This window comes from Ctenopharyngodon idella, chromosome 23 (assembly GCF_019924925.1).
Source record: "Ctenopharyngodon idella isolate HZGC_01 chromosome 23, HZGC01, whole genome shotgun sequence".
In the NCBI taxonomy this organism is placed as follows: Eukaryota; Metazoa; Chordata; class Actinopteri; order Cypriniformes; family Xenocyprididae; genus Ctenopharyngodon; species Ctenopharyngodon idella.
This window is the reverse complement of record NC_067242.1, coordinates 12,340,899-12,356,042: the sequence shown is the minus strand read 5'-3', so window position 1 is coordinate 12,356,042 and position 15,144 is coordinate 12,340,899. Positions and strand designations below refer to the sequence as shown.

At 35.4% G+C, this 15,144-nt stretch overlaps 1 protein-coding gene across 5 annotated transcripts in view; it reads right to left on the bottom strand.

The window, feature by feature from the left end:
- Positions 1-230: 230 nt before the first annotated feature.
- The window catches only part of prkag2a (protein kinase, AMP-activated, gamma 2 non-catalytic subunit a), a 72,890-nt gene continuing 57,976 nt past the window's right edge, over positions 231-15,144 (bottom strand). For 4 of the 5 annotated variants that reach the window (XM_051881502.1, XM_051881501.1, XM_051881503.1 and 1 more), the window contains 9 exons: positions 11,134-11,192; positions 7,878-7,923; positions 7,717-7,771; positions 7,282-7,408; positions 6,600-6,765; positions 4,925-4,962; positions 4,692-4,838; positions 4,189-4,282; positions 231-1,593 (listed from right to left, as the gene is read on the bottom strand). In XM_051881502.1, coding sequence (XP_051737462.1) covers positions 1,556-1,593; positions 4,189-4,282; positions 4,692-4,838; positions 4,925-4,962; positions 6,600-6,765; positions 7,282-7,408; positions 7,717-7,771; positions 7,878-7,923; positions 11,134-11,192 — 770 coding nt within the window. In that variant the 3' untranslated portion in view covers positions 231-1,555. Of the gene's footprint in view, positions 1,594-4,111; positions 4,283-4,691; positions 4,839-4,924; positions 4,963-6,599; positions 6,766-7,281; positions 7,409-7,716; positions 7,772-7,877; positions 7,924-11,133; positions 11,193-15,144 lie in introns of all 5 variants that reach the window. The other variant, XR_007927799.1, reaches the window with a different exon arrangement.

Sequence of the window (15,144 nt, the reverse complement as noted above, 5' to 3'; positions counted from 1 at the left end):
CTCCAATGTGAGGTAAATCGGTAAAATCCGTCAGGAAGGAGATATATATATATATTTATGGGAAAACCCGGTACTAAAATTAATAGTCAAATTCTTGAATAAGTGTTTACAATTTTTTCAAGAATAGGCCAAATCATTTTTTGTTTCTTTTTGTTATTATTTTGAAAGTATAAGCCTACAACAAACAGCATCTCCAAGTGTCTTTTTTTACTAAAAATCTTAATACAAGAAAAGTTTCAAAGACTTTTTTATTATTTAACTGTTAAATAAAAAATGAATCTAAAGTATGATTATCCATTAGCATTCTCATGCCAGTGATGTGCATTTATCTCTGGACATTACTCTCTCATGACAACAGCACTAACAAATCTGCAAAACAAATAATGAGAACTTAAAATGATAATGTGAAGTATTACAAACAACATTGAATACACAGAAAAATATACCGTTCTCTGGCACTTGTAGATCCTTCAGACAGAAACTCAGTGTGCGTGTACAGTACAATTGATACAAACAAGAATCAGTCACCTCATGGACAGAAAAAAAAAAAAAAAAGTGGGATTTTAAGGTTGAATTGCTTTTTAACATCAAGTTTTACTGCATAGGGGCTTAATAGTTCTTTCCATCTCACACTTAGATATCACTTTTAAAATTACAAAAGTGTTAAATATAAATAAATAAACATTTCAATTATCATTTACAGCATCATTTCAAAAACATCAAGAAAATAATGAACACCCAAAGTGAGGAAATGTAGAGCTCTGCAGTAAATACATTTAGTGACACACTAAAACCGCAAAAAGGGGCTTTTGGTTTTTGTAACAACTGCGACATTCGCTTTGATATATTTAAACATTCAATTAATCTTGTTCTGTTGGCAACCAGTAGTGGGCGATAACTGCTGGACAGAAGGCACCATAGACAGATAGAGAGGAAACCATTTCTGTCTGCATTTACAAAGGGATTGTGGTGGAGAAAGGGAGCTGGAGACTAAATGAAATAAACAGCAGTTCCTAAATTCAGGAGGTGTACTCAAAAGTAGAAATATGTGAGCTGGGCTCATACGGCACAAGCTGAAAATCGTATATACACAAGGAGCAAACAGTCCTAACATGCACTGAATACTGAGATTATTACTGAATGCCCTGCAAACACACAGACACCCCCCTCCTAAAAGAGGCGATTATGGTACAGTCCATAGTCTGTGCGCAGACCACTTTTCAGACACCAGATGGCGTAGATTTAGGTCTAGCTAAAAGTATAGTTATCATAGTGTGCGTGCAGAAGCTTAGTGTGATATAATAGGCAGAGTTCACAGTATCCTTCTGAATAAGAGATGATCCACATTAATCGCCCCATGCGGCCACTACGTTCATCCATATTTAAATAATAGACCAATTAACCAGTCTGTGTACTCTAAGCCCCTTCTTTTGCCCTCCAACAGCACACATCTAGATCAAGTTCCTTGGTTTCATTCTGAGATGTGGCCCAAACTTGTGGTCTCCGCTCCAGTCTGTGCCAGCAACGTCACATGACCCAGCAATATCAGCACGCATCACTCCGTCTCTGCTTCGCTGTCCTTCCTGGTCATACCTGCAAAGGTAAGAGAGCAGACAATATGTAAACAAAAGGTCTCTTTTTGGTTGCAGTACTGCTTATAACCACTAGTAGGCAACTCATGAACATGTATCTTCAATCAGGGCTGCTCTGAGATCTGCCTTCCTGCCAAATTTACTTCCAACGTCCTTGATTTGCAGGTTCAGAGTGTTTTATATAAGTTGAAACTTGACTGTGCAGCAGGTTCAGAAATTAATTTTGCCATTAAAGGGATGGTTCACTCAAAAATTACAATTCTGTCATTAATTACTCGCTCTCATGTCGTTCCCGTTCCAAACCTACAGGACTTTGGTTCATCTTCGAAACACAAATGAAGATTTTTTTGTCCCTCAACTGAAGGTCTATTCACCCAAAACTGACGGAAAAAGAAATCAATATGAATTGAGCGGTTTAATCCAAGTATTCTAAAGAGATGCGATCTCTTTATACAATTATCATATTTAATTTAGGCTTAGAACTCAAATATAAGAATGAACCCCATTGGTTCTCGTGCGTCAAGCAAGCACGTATGAACTTCCGTTTACCAAATTTGAGTGCTATATGTCTCACTTTATTCATGATAGTCATAATAAATTTAGTTTAATTGTTCGGAGGCATTTTTTGCCCCCTGATCTTGAATTTGGGGGGCATTTTTGCCTCAAGCTTCTGTTAATTTCCAACCCTCATTTGCAGGAAGGTCCATCTCCAGGAACAGGACTGTACCACTTTTGATCCATGCATAGTATTTGCAATATTAGCAGCATCACATCTGCTACTTAAGATTCATAACACTTCACAGCAGCAATTAATATTCAGTGTTATAAATTCACAGCCAACAAGGCAGGCACCCAGCACAAAGTGACCTCTCAGAAGGAAATTCAGAAAGTTTGAGCTTTCTGCCAAAATAGAGAGAAGTGTATTATATCCCACCAACTGATTTTGATTTAGAAGTCTGTCATACCTAGACTCAAATTCCATTGGTTATACAGTTCTGCTCATAAGTTTACATACCCTTTGCAACTTATAAAATAAGAGGGATCATAAAAATGGTTAACTTTAAACACTGATCAGTGAATGTACGGTGAGCAGTGGGCTGTTTATATTAATCTCGCGTCATAAAAGCATTCTGAGTTGCAAGTACATTCTCAGACTCAGCCGAATGCACAGCAGCTCTTCTTTGTGAGCCTTTGAGCGTGCAGTTAAAAACTAGCCTAGTGCGCCATCTGCTGTTAAAAACTAAGCTCAGAATCGATTCAAGAGAGAACCGCGATGCATTCGGAAAATATCAGAATCGATCCACGAATCGCGATGCATTGATATATTGTCCCAGCCCTAATGAGGTTAATTTTTGCGTTACACCAGCACGTTTGAGCTTCATCAAGAACCAATGAGGTTTGTTCTCACACATCAAGCAAGTACGGTTGAGCTTCCATTTACCATATTTGAGTGCTCTATGCACGTTCACTGATCAATGTTTATATGTGAATAAAAGCCTAAATTAAATCTGTTCATCATATAAAGTGATCGAGTTTCAGAAGACTTGGATTAAACTGTTCGATTCATGTGGATTTCTTTTACAAACTTTTTGTGAACATTTTGAAGCATCAGAGTTTTGGGTGAATAGACTTTCAGAAACCTCTCTTCCAAATCTCTCATTAAAAATATCTTCATTTGTTTTCCAATAATTAATGAAAGTCTTATCGGTTTTGAACAACATGAGGGTGAATAAATGATGACAGAATTTTCATTTTTGGGTGAACTATACGTCATGCAGTTATGAAGAGATAACCAACGACCAAGGTCAAGAATTTTGTCAAATAATACATTAAATTTCAGTTAGTTTTTCCACTAAACCCTACTTTTTACCCCAGAACACATGGAATATACGGCATTCTGAGACACTTTTGCATCTTTTTTTAAAAAGCTTATTGCTGGTCGCTATTCACTGCCATTATATGAACGAGCGGGACGTTTCTGTTTTTTTTAAATTCTTCTTTTGTGGCCCATAAAAGAAAGAAGGGCATACTACATTAGAACAACACCAGGGTGAGTAAATTATGACTTAGTTTTCATTTTAGGGTGAATTATACCTTTAATATCTTGCATATTCCGCAAGGGGTATGTAACTATATAATGACTGTACTGGAATGACCTACGACATTTCGTGTGTGTGCATGTGTTGAAAGGACAGAGTGTGTGGTTGAAATACTGCAGGACACTTTCCATCAGCAGATGGAAGCCCTGCAGTGAGAGAGGCTCTGATGTACTGCATGTGTCATTAATCAAAATCATATGCGGTGAAATGTGGGCATGCACACACACACACACACACACACACAGGCCATCTTTTGCCAACTGCCCTCTGGAATCAAAGCCAATCATGTTCTGTGGTGGAAACAGAAAGTATAAGTTAGCACATGCCATCCTCGCACACATCATGAGCCAGGCAGCGGTCATGCATCGTCTCCGTGACCTCAGCAGTGGAGGTGTGTCAGGCAACCTGTGTATGTAGTACCTGTGGCTCGGGCGAGAGAGGTCGGGAGGAGGAAGGTCCTGCTGGAAATGAGCTTTAGGAATGCTGAGCATTTATACCTGCGGGGTTAAGAACGAGCGCCTGGAGGATGTCCGACAGAGAGACGATGCCCACGATGCTGCCGTTCTCATCCACCACCACCAGCCTGTGCACCTGATTGAGAACAGAAAGACATGAGCATCTAGAGCAGTGCTAGAGTATCTAGGACACAGAACAGATCTAGAATATCTCCTCTGTAGTAGCCTAGAGTAGCTCTAAAATAAACTTATAAATAAACAAACTTGCCTTGCCTATGAAGAGCTAGAGGAAATTTTGAAAATCTGCAAAAACTAGAGCAACTGCATATTTATTTCCAAGATCTGCTCTAGAAAACATTACCAAGAGCAAGGGCAACTGTTGAATTTCTGTTTGCAAGAGAAACTATATAATATCTCGTAACCAAGAGCGACTCTAGAACTAACTAGAGCAGCTCTAGAATACCTAAAACTAAGCGGATTTTTTGGTCATAATATCAATGTTGCAGATATATGAAGACACAAAGGAAGACAGTAGGAAAGCTCACCTCAGCCTTGACTATCCGATCTACTATCGTTTCCAGTGTCTCTAATCTGTTGCATTTCATGACCCCTTCAAAGTACTGTGACCTGTGCATCAGAGCCTGTGTCACACTAATGTCCAGGTTGTTGTACGTCTTTTCAGCAGCAAGATTCTAGTAACACACAAAGATAATGAACGTCTGGTGTATAGGTCAAACGTTTTTGCGCAATTAACAAAATAAATACATTACATACTTACAATGACATCAAATTTGGAATAAATATCCACAACTTTTCCTGAAAGTCAAAAATACAAAGAAAAAAGTCATTAAGTTTTAAATGAGTCAGTTCATGAGTGTAAGAGTATAGAGTGCAACAGTCGGGTTCCTGAAGTAAAAACTTGATTCATTTTCTCCATAGGGAAATTGATTTATATATTGTATATATTGAAACTTATAAACAATTTAAAATAATCATGTTTAACAGTAGAATTTGTGGTGAAAAACTACATTACCCATGATGATGTACAGAAAATTACTTAGTAGTTAAAGACACCTAATATAAAGTGGGACCGAAAATTCCACCAGAGTCGAAACTAGCAAAGCCAAAAGAGCTCTTTAACTCGGTCTACTTATATAAAACAATGCAAATTATGTAATCGAATTATGTAATCAAATTATGCAGTCTCCCTATGTTCTTAAAGGAACACTCCACTTTTTTTGAAAATAGGCTCATTTTCCAACTCCCCTAGTATGAAACAGTTGAGTTTTGCTGTTTCCGAATCTATTCAGTCGATCTCCGGGTCTGGCAGTACCACTTTTAGCATAGCTTAGCATAGTTCATTGAATCTGATTAGACCGTTAGCATCTCGCTCAAAAATGACCAAAGAGTTTCGATATTTTTCCTATTTAAAACTTGACTCTTCTGTAGTTACATCGCGTACAAAGACCGACGGAAAATGAAAAGTTGCGATTTTCTAGGCCGATATGGCTAGGAAGTATACTCTCATTCCGGTGTAATAATCAAGGAACTTTGCTGCCGTACCATGGGTGCAGCAGGCGCAATGATATTACGCAGCACCTGTGACCCCCTGCTTGCACAGGGAGCGTGCCTTGCAACCATGGAGACATTTGTGAGAGACGCTACGCAATATCATTGCGCCTGCTGCACCCATGGTACGGCAGCAAAGTTCCTTGATTATTACGCCGGAATGAGAGTATAGTTCCTAGCCATATCGGCCTAGAAAAATCGCAACTTTTCATTTTCCGTCGGTCTTGGTACACAATGTAACTACAGAAGAGTCAAGTTTTAAATAGGAAAAATATCGAAACTCTTTGGTCATTTTTATGCGAGATGCTAACGGTCTAATCAGATTCAATAAACTATGCTAAGCTATGCTAAAAGTGGTACCGCCAGAGCCGGCGATCGGCTGAATGGATTCGAAAATGGTAAAACTCAACTGTTCAACTCTAGGGGAGTTGGAAAATGAGCCTATTTTCAAAAAAAGTGGAGTGTTCCTTTAAAATACATAAATAATTGTATATGTATGCAGATTTTGCAATAAACTTAAAATATATTGTTTTTATATATATAACCAACATTTTTAAATGCATAGTTTTATATTTCTCCATCGTTTTTAATTTGATTATGCCGTTCGCAATGCTTCATGGGATTGTAGTTCTTTTCCTCACTAAAGCCATTAAGTACACATTCTTGTACCTTCACATTTTTGTCGATTTTTCAAATACTTTTTTGCTTCAAATCCAAGTTTGTAATGTTATGACTTATGATTCATGGCTTATAACGCTTTGACAAAGACTTTTTTAAAATCTCTGTGGTTGAAATGAATGGAAAAAATGCTTCCAGAAACAATGCTTTTACTGTTGCACTCTATTCAAATACACAATATCTGGCATTTTTCTTTTGAATCATACCTGACTCATCCACCACAGGCAGTGCTGACACTCTCCTCTCCACAAAGATGCTGAGTGCTTTGATGATTGGCGTGTCGGGGTGAATGAAGGCGATGTTGCTGTAGGTCCCGATGCTCAGCTCCTCCAGTGTCTGCTTCATAAAGGCGGGCTTTGGCATCTCACATACCTGTGACACACAAATACAAGCTACTGTGTCTGTTTTTGAATATTTCATAATTCACACTACATGAAAACATTTAGTAATTATATTGGCTGTCCGCACAGCCTTTGTCAAACAAAAAACACTTTCTAAGAATTCTTAGTACATAAAGTGCATTTTATTTTCCCTTGCAGTGCAACGTAAAAGCTCAGACATCACAGTCGTTCTTTCAAAGGCTTTGTGTGACATTTTCCTGAGAATGGAAGCAGTTTATATGTTGAGGTATATAAAAGGCCATGGAATTGTGATTAGATAGATTACAAAAATTTAGAGACTATTCTCTCTCCTCTTCATCTGTTCTACCCCTCCCTTCCTCTGCGCTTTTTCATCTTATTCATTCAGTTCCTTCCTCATTCACTCTAGAGGAAATGACTGGGCACTTTATTACAGCGTCGGTTAAACCCCAAACCCCGCCAAAAAAAAACAGCCAAAAGAAACCTTACTAAATGCACAAAATATATAGAAATATATTGATGAACTTACAAACAGCTGAAGGAATTTCAGGATCCTTTTGTGCGTCAAAATATAAAGTGCATTTCCACTGACGGGGTCGATGACGGGCAACCGGTGGATCTTGTTTTTGATCAGTGAATACACAGCATCAAATATGCTGAAACACACATGATATAGAGACAGAGAAAGTCAATTTCACTGCAGTGACCTGAGGAACAGAAGGGCGACTTCAGAGGACCTTGATGAAATTCAGAGTTTTGTTCTTCCAAGACGACGTGCACTGAATAATTTAATACACTGAAAATATGAGCAAACAGCACAATTCTTACAGGAAAGGGCAATATATGAGAGGAAAAGGGCTTGTGGGAACTCTAGCGGTTCACTACACTAATGTACTGTCAAAACAGACTTCCCATTGTAAGGCAAAGAATAACATGCATGTTAACAAAAATGAACTGCTCTTACCTTGCATCTGGAGATATGTTCACTAAAGGCTTAAATGTTTCTTGTAGATAGAGCTCTGTTGTAAAAAAATAAAATAAAAAATAAATAATAATAATTAAATAAATAAATAAAACATTTAGAAAACAAACCAAAAAAAAAAAAACCCTCTGCAAATTTTTTACCTCTCCACGTCTCAATTTTATGCTCCTCAAGCTCATAGATTTGTACCTAAACCAAAACAAGAGACTATTACTCAAATTACATTCACATTATAATGAAATTCTTATGGTATAATAAAATCATAAATGTAACATAGTATAAAAAATTCATAAATGTATCAATTGAAAAATAAAGTATTATTATTGTATTTAAATATTACTACATAACATTATTATAAATTAGTATACAATTATTAAAATGCATATAAATATCTCAATTATAGGTTACATATAATAGCAATATGTAACTCTCAATACATATTTATTTATAATAATAATAATAATAATAATAATGACAAGAATGACATTTAAATATTATATCCATAAAATTATTATAAATTAGTATATAATTATTAAAAAGCAAATAAATATCTGAATTATAGGTTACATATAATAGCAATATGTAAATATGTAATATGTACATATTTATTTTATAATAATAATAATTATTATTATTGTTATCGTTATTATTCTATTTAAAATAAAATAATATAAAATATAATATATAAATAAATATAATTTATAATCATTTGATGTAATAATAATAATAATAATAATAAATTTAATAATAATGATAATGTTAACATTTATAATTATTTTGTGTAATAATAATAATTAGTATACAATTATTAAAAAACATAAATATCTGAATTATAGGTTAAATATAATAGCAATATATAATGTAACTTATTAATAATACACATTTATAATAGAAAAAAATAATAACTATTATCATTATGTAGATGAGCATATTTTATAATAAATATTGGTAACACTTTACAATAAGGTCTCATTTGTTAACATTAGTTAAAGTATTAACTAACATGAACTAACAATGAGCAATACATTTGTATTTATTAGTATTTATCAGTATTTATTAATCTTTGTTAATGTTAGTTAAAAATACAGTTGTTCGTTGTTTGTTCATGTTAGTTCACAGTGCATTAAAGGATTAGTCCACTTTCAAATAAAATTTTCCAGATAATTTACTCACCCCCATGTCATCCAAGATGTCCATGTCTTTCTTTCTTCAGTTGAAAAGAAATTAAGGTTTTTGAGGAAAACATTCCATTATTTAACATTTTTTTAAAAAATGGCAGATCGTTTCGCTAGATAAGACCCTTATTCCTCATATGGTATCATTTAAAGCCCTTTGAAGCTGCACTGAAACTAATCTTAACCTTCAACCATTTGGAGTCCATTGAAGTCCACTATAAGGAGAATAATCCTGGAATGTTTTCATCAAAAACCTTAATTTCTTTTCGACTGAAGAAAGAAAGACATCTTGGATGACATGGGGTGAGTAAATTATCAGGAAATTTTCATTCAGAAGTGAACTAATCCTTTAACTAATGTTAACAAATACAACTCTTGATTTTAATAATGTATTAGTAAATCTTTAATTAACATGAACTAAGATTAATAAATGCTGTAGAAGTATTGTTCATTTTTAGTTCATGTTAACTAAAGTAGTTTACTTATGAAACCTTACTGTAAAGTGTTACCTAAATAGATTAAAAACTCTTGAGCCATTGTGAAGTTAACATCCCTCATTTGACCAACACCTGAGAAAATTTTAACTTTGCATGCAACACAATCTGACATAAACATCTGTTGACCAATGAGACAAATGAGAAAGACAGATGACGTCAAAGTTTCGCAAACCCAAATTTTTTTTCCTGAAAGAGCGATAACACTGACTGAGTCAAAGTGAGACACAGATCACCTAAACACACAGAAGCACCAATTAAAGAGCCGCACCACACTGCTGATGTAGGGTAACGTCGAAACCCACATGACTAATCATAAAAGCACGGCTGATCAGAGGATGCGCAGGCTCCTGTTTCCATACATTAGCTAATGATTACTGTGTGCACGAGTGCCTGCATGTGTGTGTGACCTTTCAGTGCGTGATAATGACCGATGGGAGATGAAAATGGGTTAATGCTGAAGCTCACGATTTCTTGGAGGCTCTGGGGAGAAATGCTGGGGAGAGAGTGTCAGCGAGTGTGTGCCAGTACTTAAAGGGGACATATTCTATAATTAGATATAAAGTTCACTTATAAAGACTATTTCAGAATTCTGCGCATAAATGATCTCTGTCATGATTGACTAACCTCTTCGGATAGTTTCACAGTTCGATGTTTATTAGATCAGGCTAAATTGCTAGATACTGAATGGGTGTTTATATATAAATATGGGTGAGTTTTGAATGACCTATTCTTCCAGTTCACTTTTTTTTTTTTTTTTTTTTAAGTAAAATATAATGTAAATGTAAAATTAAATGTTACATTCATTAATAATATACACAAGCGTTCAAAAGTTTAGGGTCAGTAAGATTTTTTAAAAAGAAATACTTTTATTTAGGGTGCGTTAAATAAAAAGTAAAGACACTATGTTGAAAATTCAGCTTAAAATGTATCAAAATAGAAAACACATTGTAATAATTTCAAAATTTACTGTTTTTTTACTGCATTTTTGATCAAATAAAGGCCGTCTTGGTGAGCAAAAGAGGCTTTTTGAAAATCTTATTGACCCCAAACTTCTGAATGGTAAAGTATAAATGTAAATACTGTAAATGGTGTCATGGTATGTCCCTAAAAACAGCTCATTCTCATTCTTCCTGACATCCTGACAAACACATGGACGTGTGGAGTTGTTAGTCTACATGAGATTATAGTCAGTATGTAGCATATGCACATGAAGATAAATAATTAAGCCACAGCTGTGCTTTCCCTCCAAGCGCAGGAAGAAGCTTTACAGCATTCTCAACTGCTTCCTGTAGAATAGAACTGATGGGGCGTTTCGTTTCCAAATAAATGAGAGAGGATTTTGCTTTTATTCAAAGTGATTAGTGGGTTTTTTTTTGCTGTTGAATAAATTCACAAGACTCTATATGAATACTGATGAGCAGGAAGAGAAGTTGTACAGCTGTGAATTATATTGTAAGCAACTCTTTGCAAGAGCAATTATTGGCACAAAAGACAACAACACTGAGTTGTTTCTGGAATGCCATGTCTGTGTTCAGGATCACACTGAGCTCAGGAGTCAGAAAAATATATAAAAAAAATAAATGAATGAATAAATAAATTAATGAATGGTTGAATAACTAAAAATAATATGACATTTCTTATCACAATGGAGTCTGAAACTGAGAGTATGTTTCAGGCCTAAGAGTAAACTAGAAATAAAGTAACATAAGAAAGAGTGCATTACGTACCATGGGTGATTTGTAGTATCTGTGAAGTATGTTGATGAAGTCTGTGATGGTTAGCATGCCTGCAGAGAAACAAGAAAGACATATTAAGACTCTATTGTGAAAGGGAATTAACTCTTCTTTAGTCTTCATTTGGAACACCCATAAACAGTAAAAAGAGATTGTACGAGAGCATGGGGTCTCCGATATCAATTTCACTTCACCAAGTATAGTGGAGCTCAGTGAGAAAGGAGGTACTCCCTGGGCATTATGCCAGCCATGAGCTAAAAAAAAAAAAATGTCATATAGCACTTTAACATTATTCATCCACACAGATGAACATGATACTAGAGGAGACAGTAGGTCAACATCAATGTGCTGTGTCCTAGAGAAGAGTCACATATGAGGGATGACTGTTAACTGAGAGGACAGTATTTACAACATTACATAAACCCTGGCAGCAGACTACTGGAGACTATGGCTAAATCAGTGCCGGAGGAGAGCAGAGAGAGTTTCTGAGACGCTCACACCACCAATGTAATCACTCTGTTGATTAAAAGGTGATGAAGGGTGTATTTTTATCTGCTCCTGTCAAGCTGGCCTACATTGTGGCCTCAGTCTTAATCAGCAAGAGAAGAAATGAGGGATTGTGGCGCTTCAGGACTTGAGCAGTGGTAGGGACCCGGCGGAAGTAGTAGGTCACCCGGGGACTTTTTGCCTACTGTTTTTTGAATACTATGTATTCGGACACACTACTCTTTTGGTATATTGTTTTTCGCATACTATATAGCAGAGAAGTATTCAATTTCGGATGCAGTGCTGGTTTGGATGGTGTCAGTCTAAAAAACGTACTTTATATTCTAATCCCTAGAGTTGGTAGGTCTGATTTCTGATTAACAGTACTGATTTGTTTCAGTCATCACTCAATAGTGCTTCCAGAAAACCATACGCAGCATTGTTTGGTTTGTGAACAAATTGTTATTAATTTCTTTGAATGGGTCAAATCAATATGCAAAACATTTGTTAATCACTTGTAATTCGACATGTTGAATCGGCGTCGGAGCTCGTCGATCAGTCGGGCTGTCTGATCATTCCGATTGGCTGTTCAGCTACTGCCACCTGCTGGTACGGAAAGGCATTTCTTCTTACGCAGGCGCAAAACGGACGTGCTACTTGGCCGTGGGGTGTCGAGCGTCGGTTTGGTGTTGTCAGGGCAACTTTGGACCCAGATGCTGCCGACGTGAGCCAACCCCGCAGTCTGCTTTTGTCGCCACTAGTTCGTCGGCTTGGTGTGTTCCAGGCTTAAGATCTTTCAGAGTAAAACTGTGAGGTAGTTAAAAAGGCTGGAATAATGCATTTGACAAAAAACTAACAATTGAAAACAGAAATTAAATATCTAAGTATTATATATTATATATATATATATATATATATATTATTTTTGATAGATAGTCTGCTAAATGATTAAATGTAAATGTAGTTAAATAAAGATATAGTAGTTATATATAGTTTATTATTATAATTTGATTTTATTATGAATATATTATTTTTTAGCATATAGTTAAATGTATATGTATATATATTATATATATATATATATATTATATATATATATATATATATATATTTATATATTAATTTATAGACTATAAAACAGTGTTTACGAATAAGTTTCTAAATGATAGATTGTATCAAATATTGTTTATGATTCCAGCATTTCACCCACCTTAGAGTTTTATACAGTTCATAATGCATTTTACAAAAATCGTGCAGAATTGAAAACAGTGTTAAATAATTAAATAATTTTTTTTAGCTTATTTAATATTGTTATTATTTATTTTTTTGGAAATTATTTAACTATATAATAAAACAATACGTTAAGTTACTTATTTCATTTAATTTATAAAAAAAGTTTATATAGTTTATACTATATAGGTTTCTATCCAGCACTGCCCCTGTCTTACAGTTTCATACTGTTTTTATGAGTGATTCACAAACACTCTGCAAATCAGTTTGACTTAATAAAGAAATAATGTATTTGTTATATATCCATTTAACTCTCAAACATAAGTTCATACTGTCAAGTGATTCACAAATGTTTAGTGAATCAGTTCGACCGAATCAAAACCGGTTCAAAAGAACAATCAGCACACAAATCTGAGTTCATAAAGGAAGTGCGCTGTACTCAACTGACAGTGTGGATTTACAGAACAGCACCATATTCCCTTGATCGCCATGCAAATTATTCATTTTTCAGCTGAAGAGGTTTTTATAAGCAGGTGCTGGACCCGTTGTGGTGATTGAGTTAAGCTGACAGAGAATCCTAAAGGAGCTCTCAGAGGTGAGAGGTTTTAAAACCCTGCTAATTAATATCAGAGTGAGTAGATGATGACAGAATTTCATTTTTATGTGAACTATCTCTTTAATAAGTACTGTATTTGTGCCTGAGCCTGCAGTAAGGTAAGTGACTCAGCACTTCAGACACACTCAAACGGCCCTTTATCAACACTGAGAGGCTTATGGTAGACCAGCACAGATCAGCAGCCTGGGGAGAACAAGCAAATCTAGCGAAACATCAACAGCTGGCCACATAAAGCAGGAAGTATGAGGCTTTATGAGGTTGAGATTCAATTTATAAATGCAACATATTTATCAGATATTTGACACAGGGGCTTGTTAAAGACTGTAGTATGGGGTTTTGGTGAGCTGTATCCTGCAGGCTGTCTGTTATGATTGTATTATCTCTCTAGAGAGGACAGATACTGTCCCTGGATACCTCAGAGGACGTCTATTTACAGTTAGATATTTGATATTCAGTGGAGACAGTCACATGGTATGCTGTGGATCAGTCTGAGTCTCTCATGAGTTTCCTCTCTGGTGACTCATTCATTCTCTGTGGTTGGTGTTCAGAGGGTATCCCAGCATGACTCCTTCATAATGAAAAGACAAGATTTACAAGACGAAAGCACTTTAACTGGGTTATAGAGATTTTTTAGATCAGTACTAGATGATTTTACCACCCCTGCTGATGTAATCAAGGACTCGTCTCTCTCTTTTTTCTTTTTTTGATTTATTCAGTCTCTCTTAAAGGATTAGTTCACTTTAAAATGAAAATTACCCCAAGCTTTACTCACCCTCCAGCCATCCTTGGTGTATATGACTTTCTTCTTTCTGATTAACACAATCGGAGTTATATTAATAAATATCCTTTATTATTAATATCCTTCCAAACTTTATAATAGCAGTGAACGGGACCAAAGAGTATGAAGCTCAAGAAAGTGCATCCATCCATCATAAACGTACTCCACGCGACTCCGGGGGGGTTTAATAAAGGCCTTCTGAAGCGAAGCGATGCATTTGTGTAAGAAAAATATCCATATTTAACAAGTTAAAATAAAATATCTAGCCTCCGTTTTCCATATTTAACTTACGTCGCATCAGTTTCGTAAGCTGAATACGTAGCGTAAGTGTTTTGAACTGCGAGAGGCGTTACACTTTCTTCGTAAATTGAATACAGAAGGCGGTCTGGCGGAAACTAGATATTTTACTTTATAACTTGTTAAATATGGATATTTTTCTTACACAAATGCATCGCTTCGCTTCAGAAGGCCTTTATTGGAGCCGTGTGGAGTATGTTTATGATGGATGGATGCACTTTCTTGAGCTTCATACTCGTTGATCCCGTTCAATGCCATTATAAAGCTTGGATGCGTCAGGATATTTATTAATATAACTCAGATTGTGTTCATCAGAAAGAAGAAATTCATATACACCTAGGATGGCTTGAGGGTGAGTAAAGCTTGGGCTAATTTTCATTTGAAAGTGAACTAATCCTTTAAAGGAACAGTTCGCACAAAAATAGGAATTCTATGATAATTTCCTCGTGTTTATTTCAAATAAAAATTGAGAGCTATGGCGGAAGGATTTTTAATTAAATGAAATCTTAAATTGAAATTTCTTTTTCAAAATATCTCCTTTTTGTTTCACAAAAGAAAGAAAGTAATACAGGTTTGAAATTTCATAATGCTATGTAAA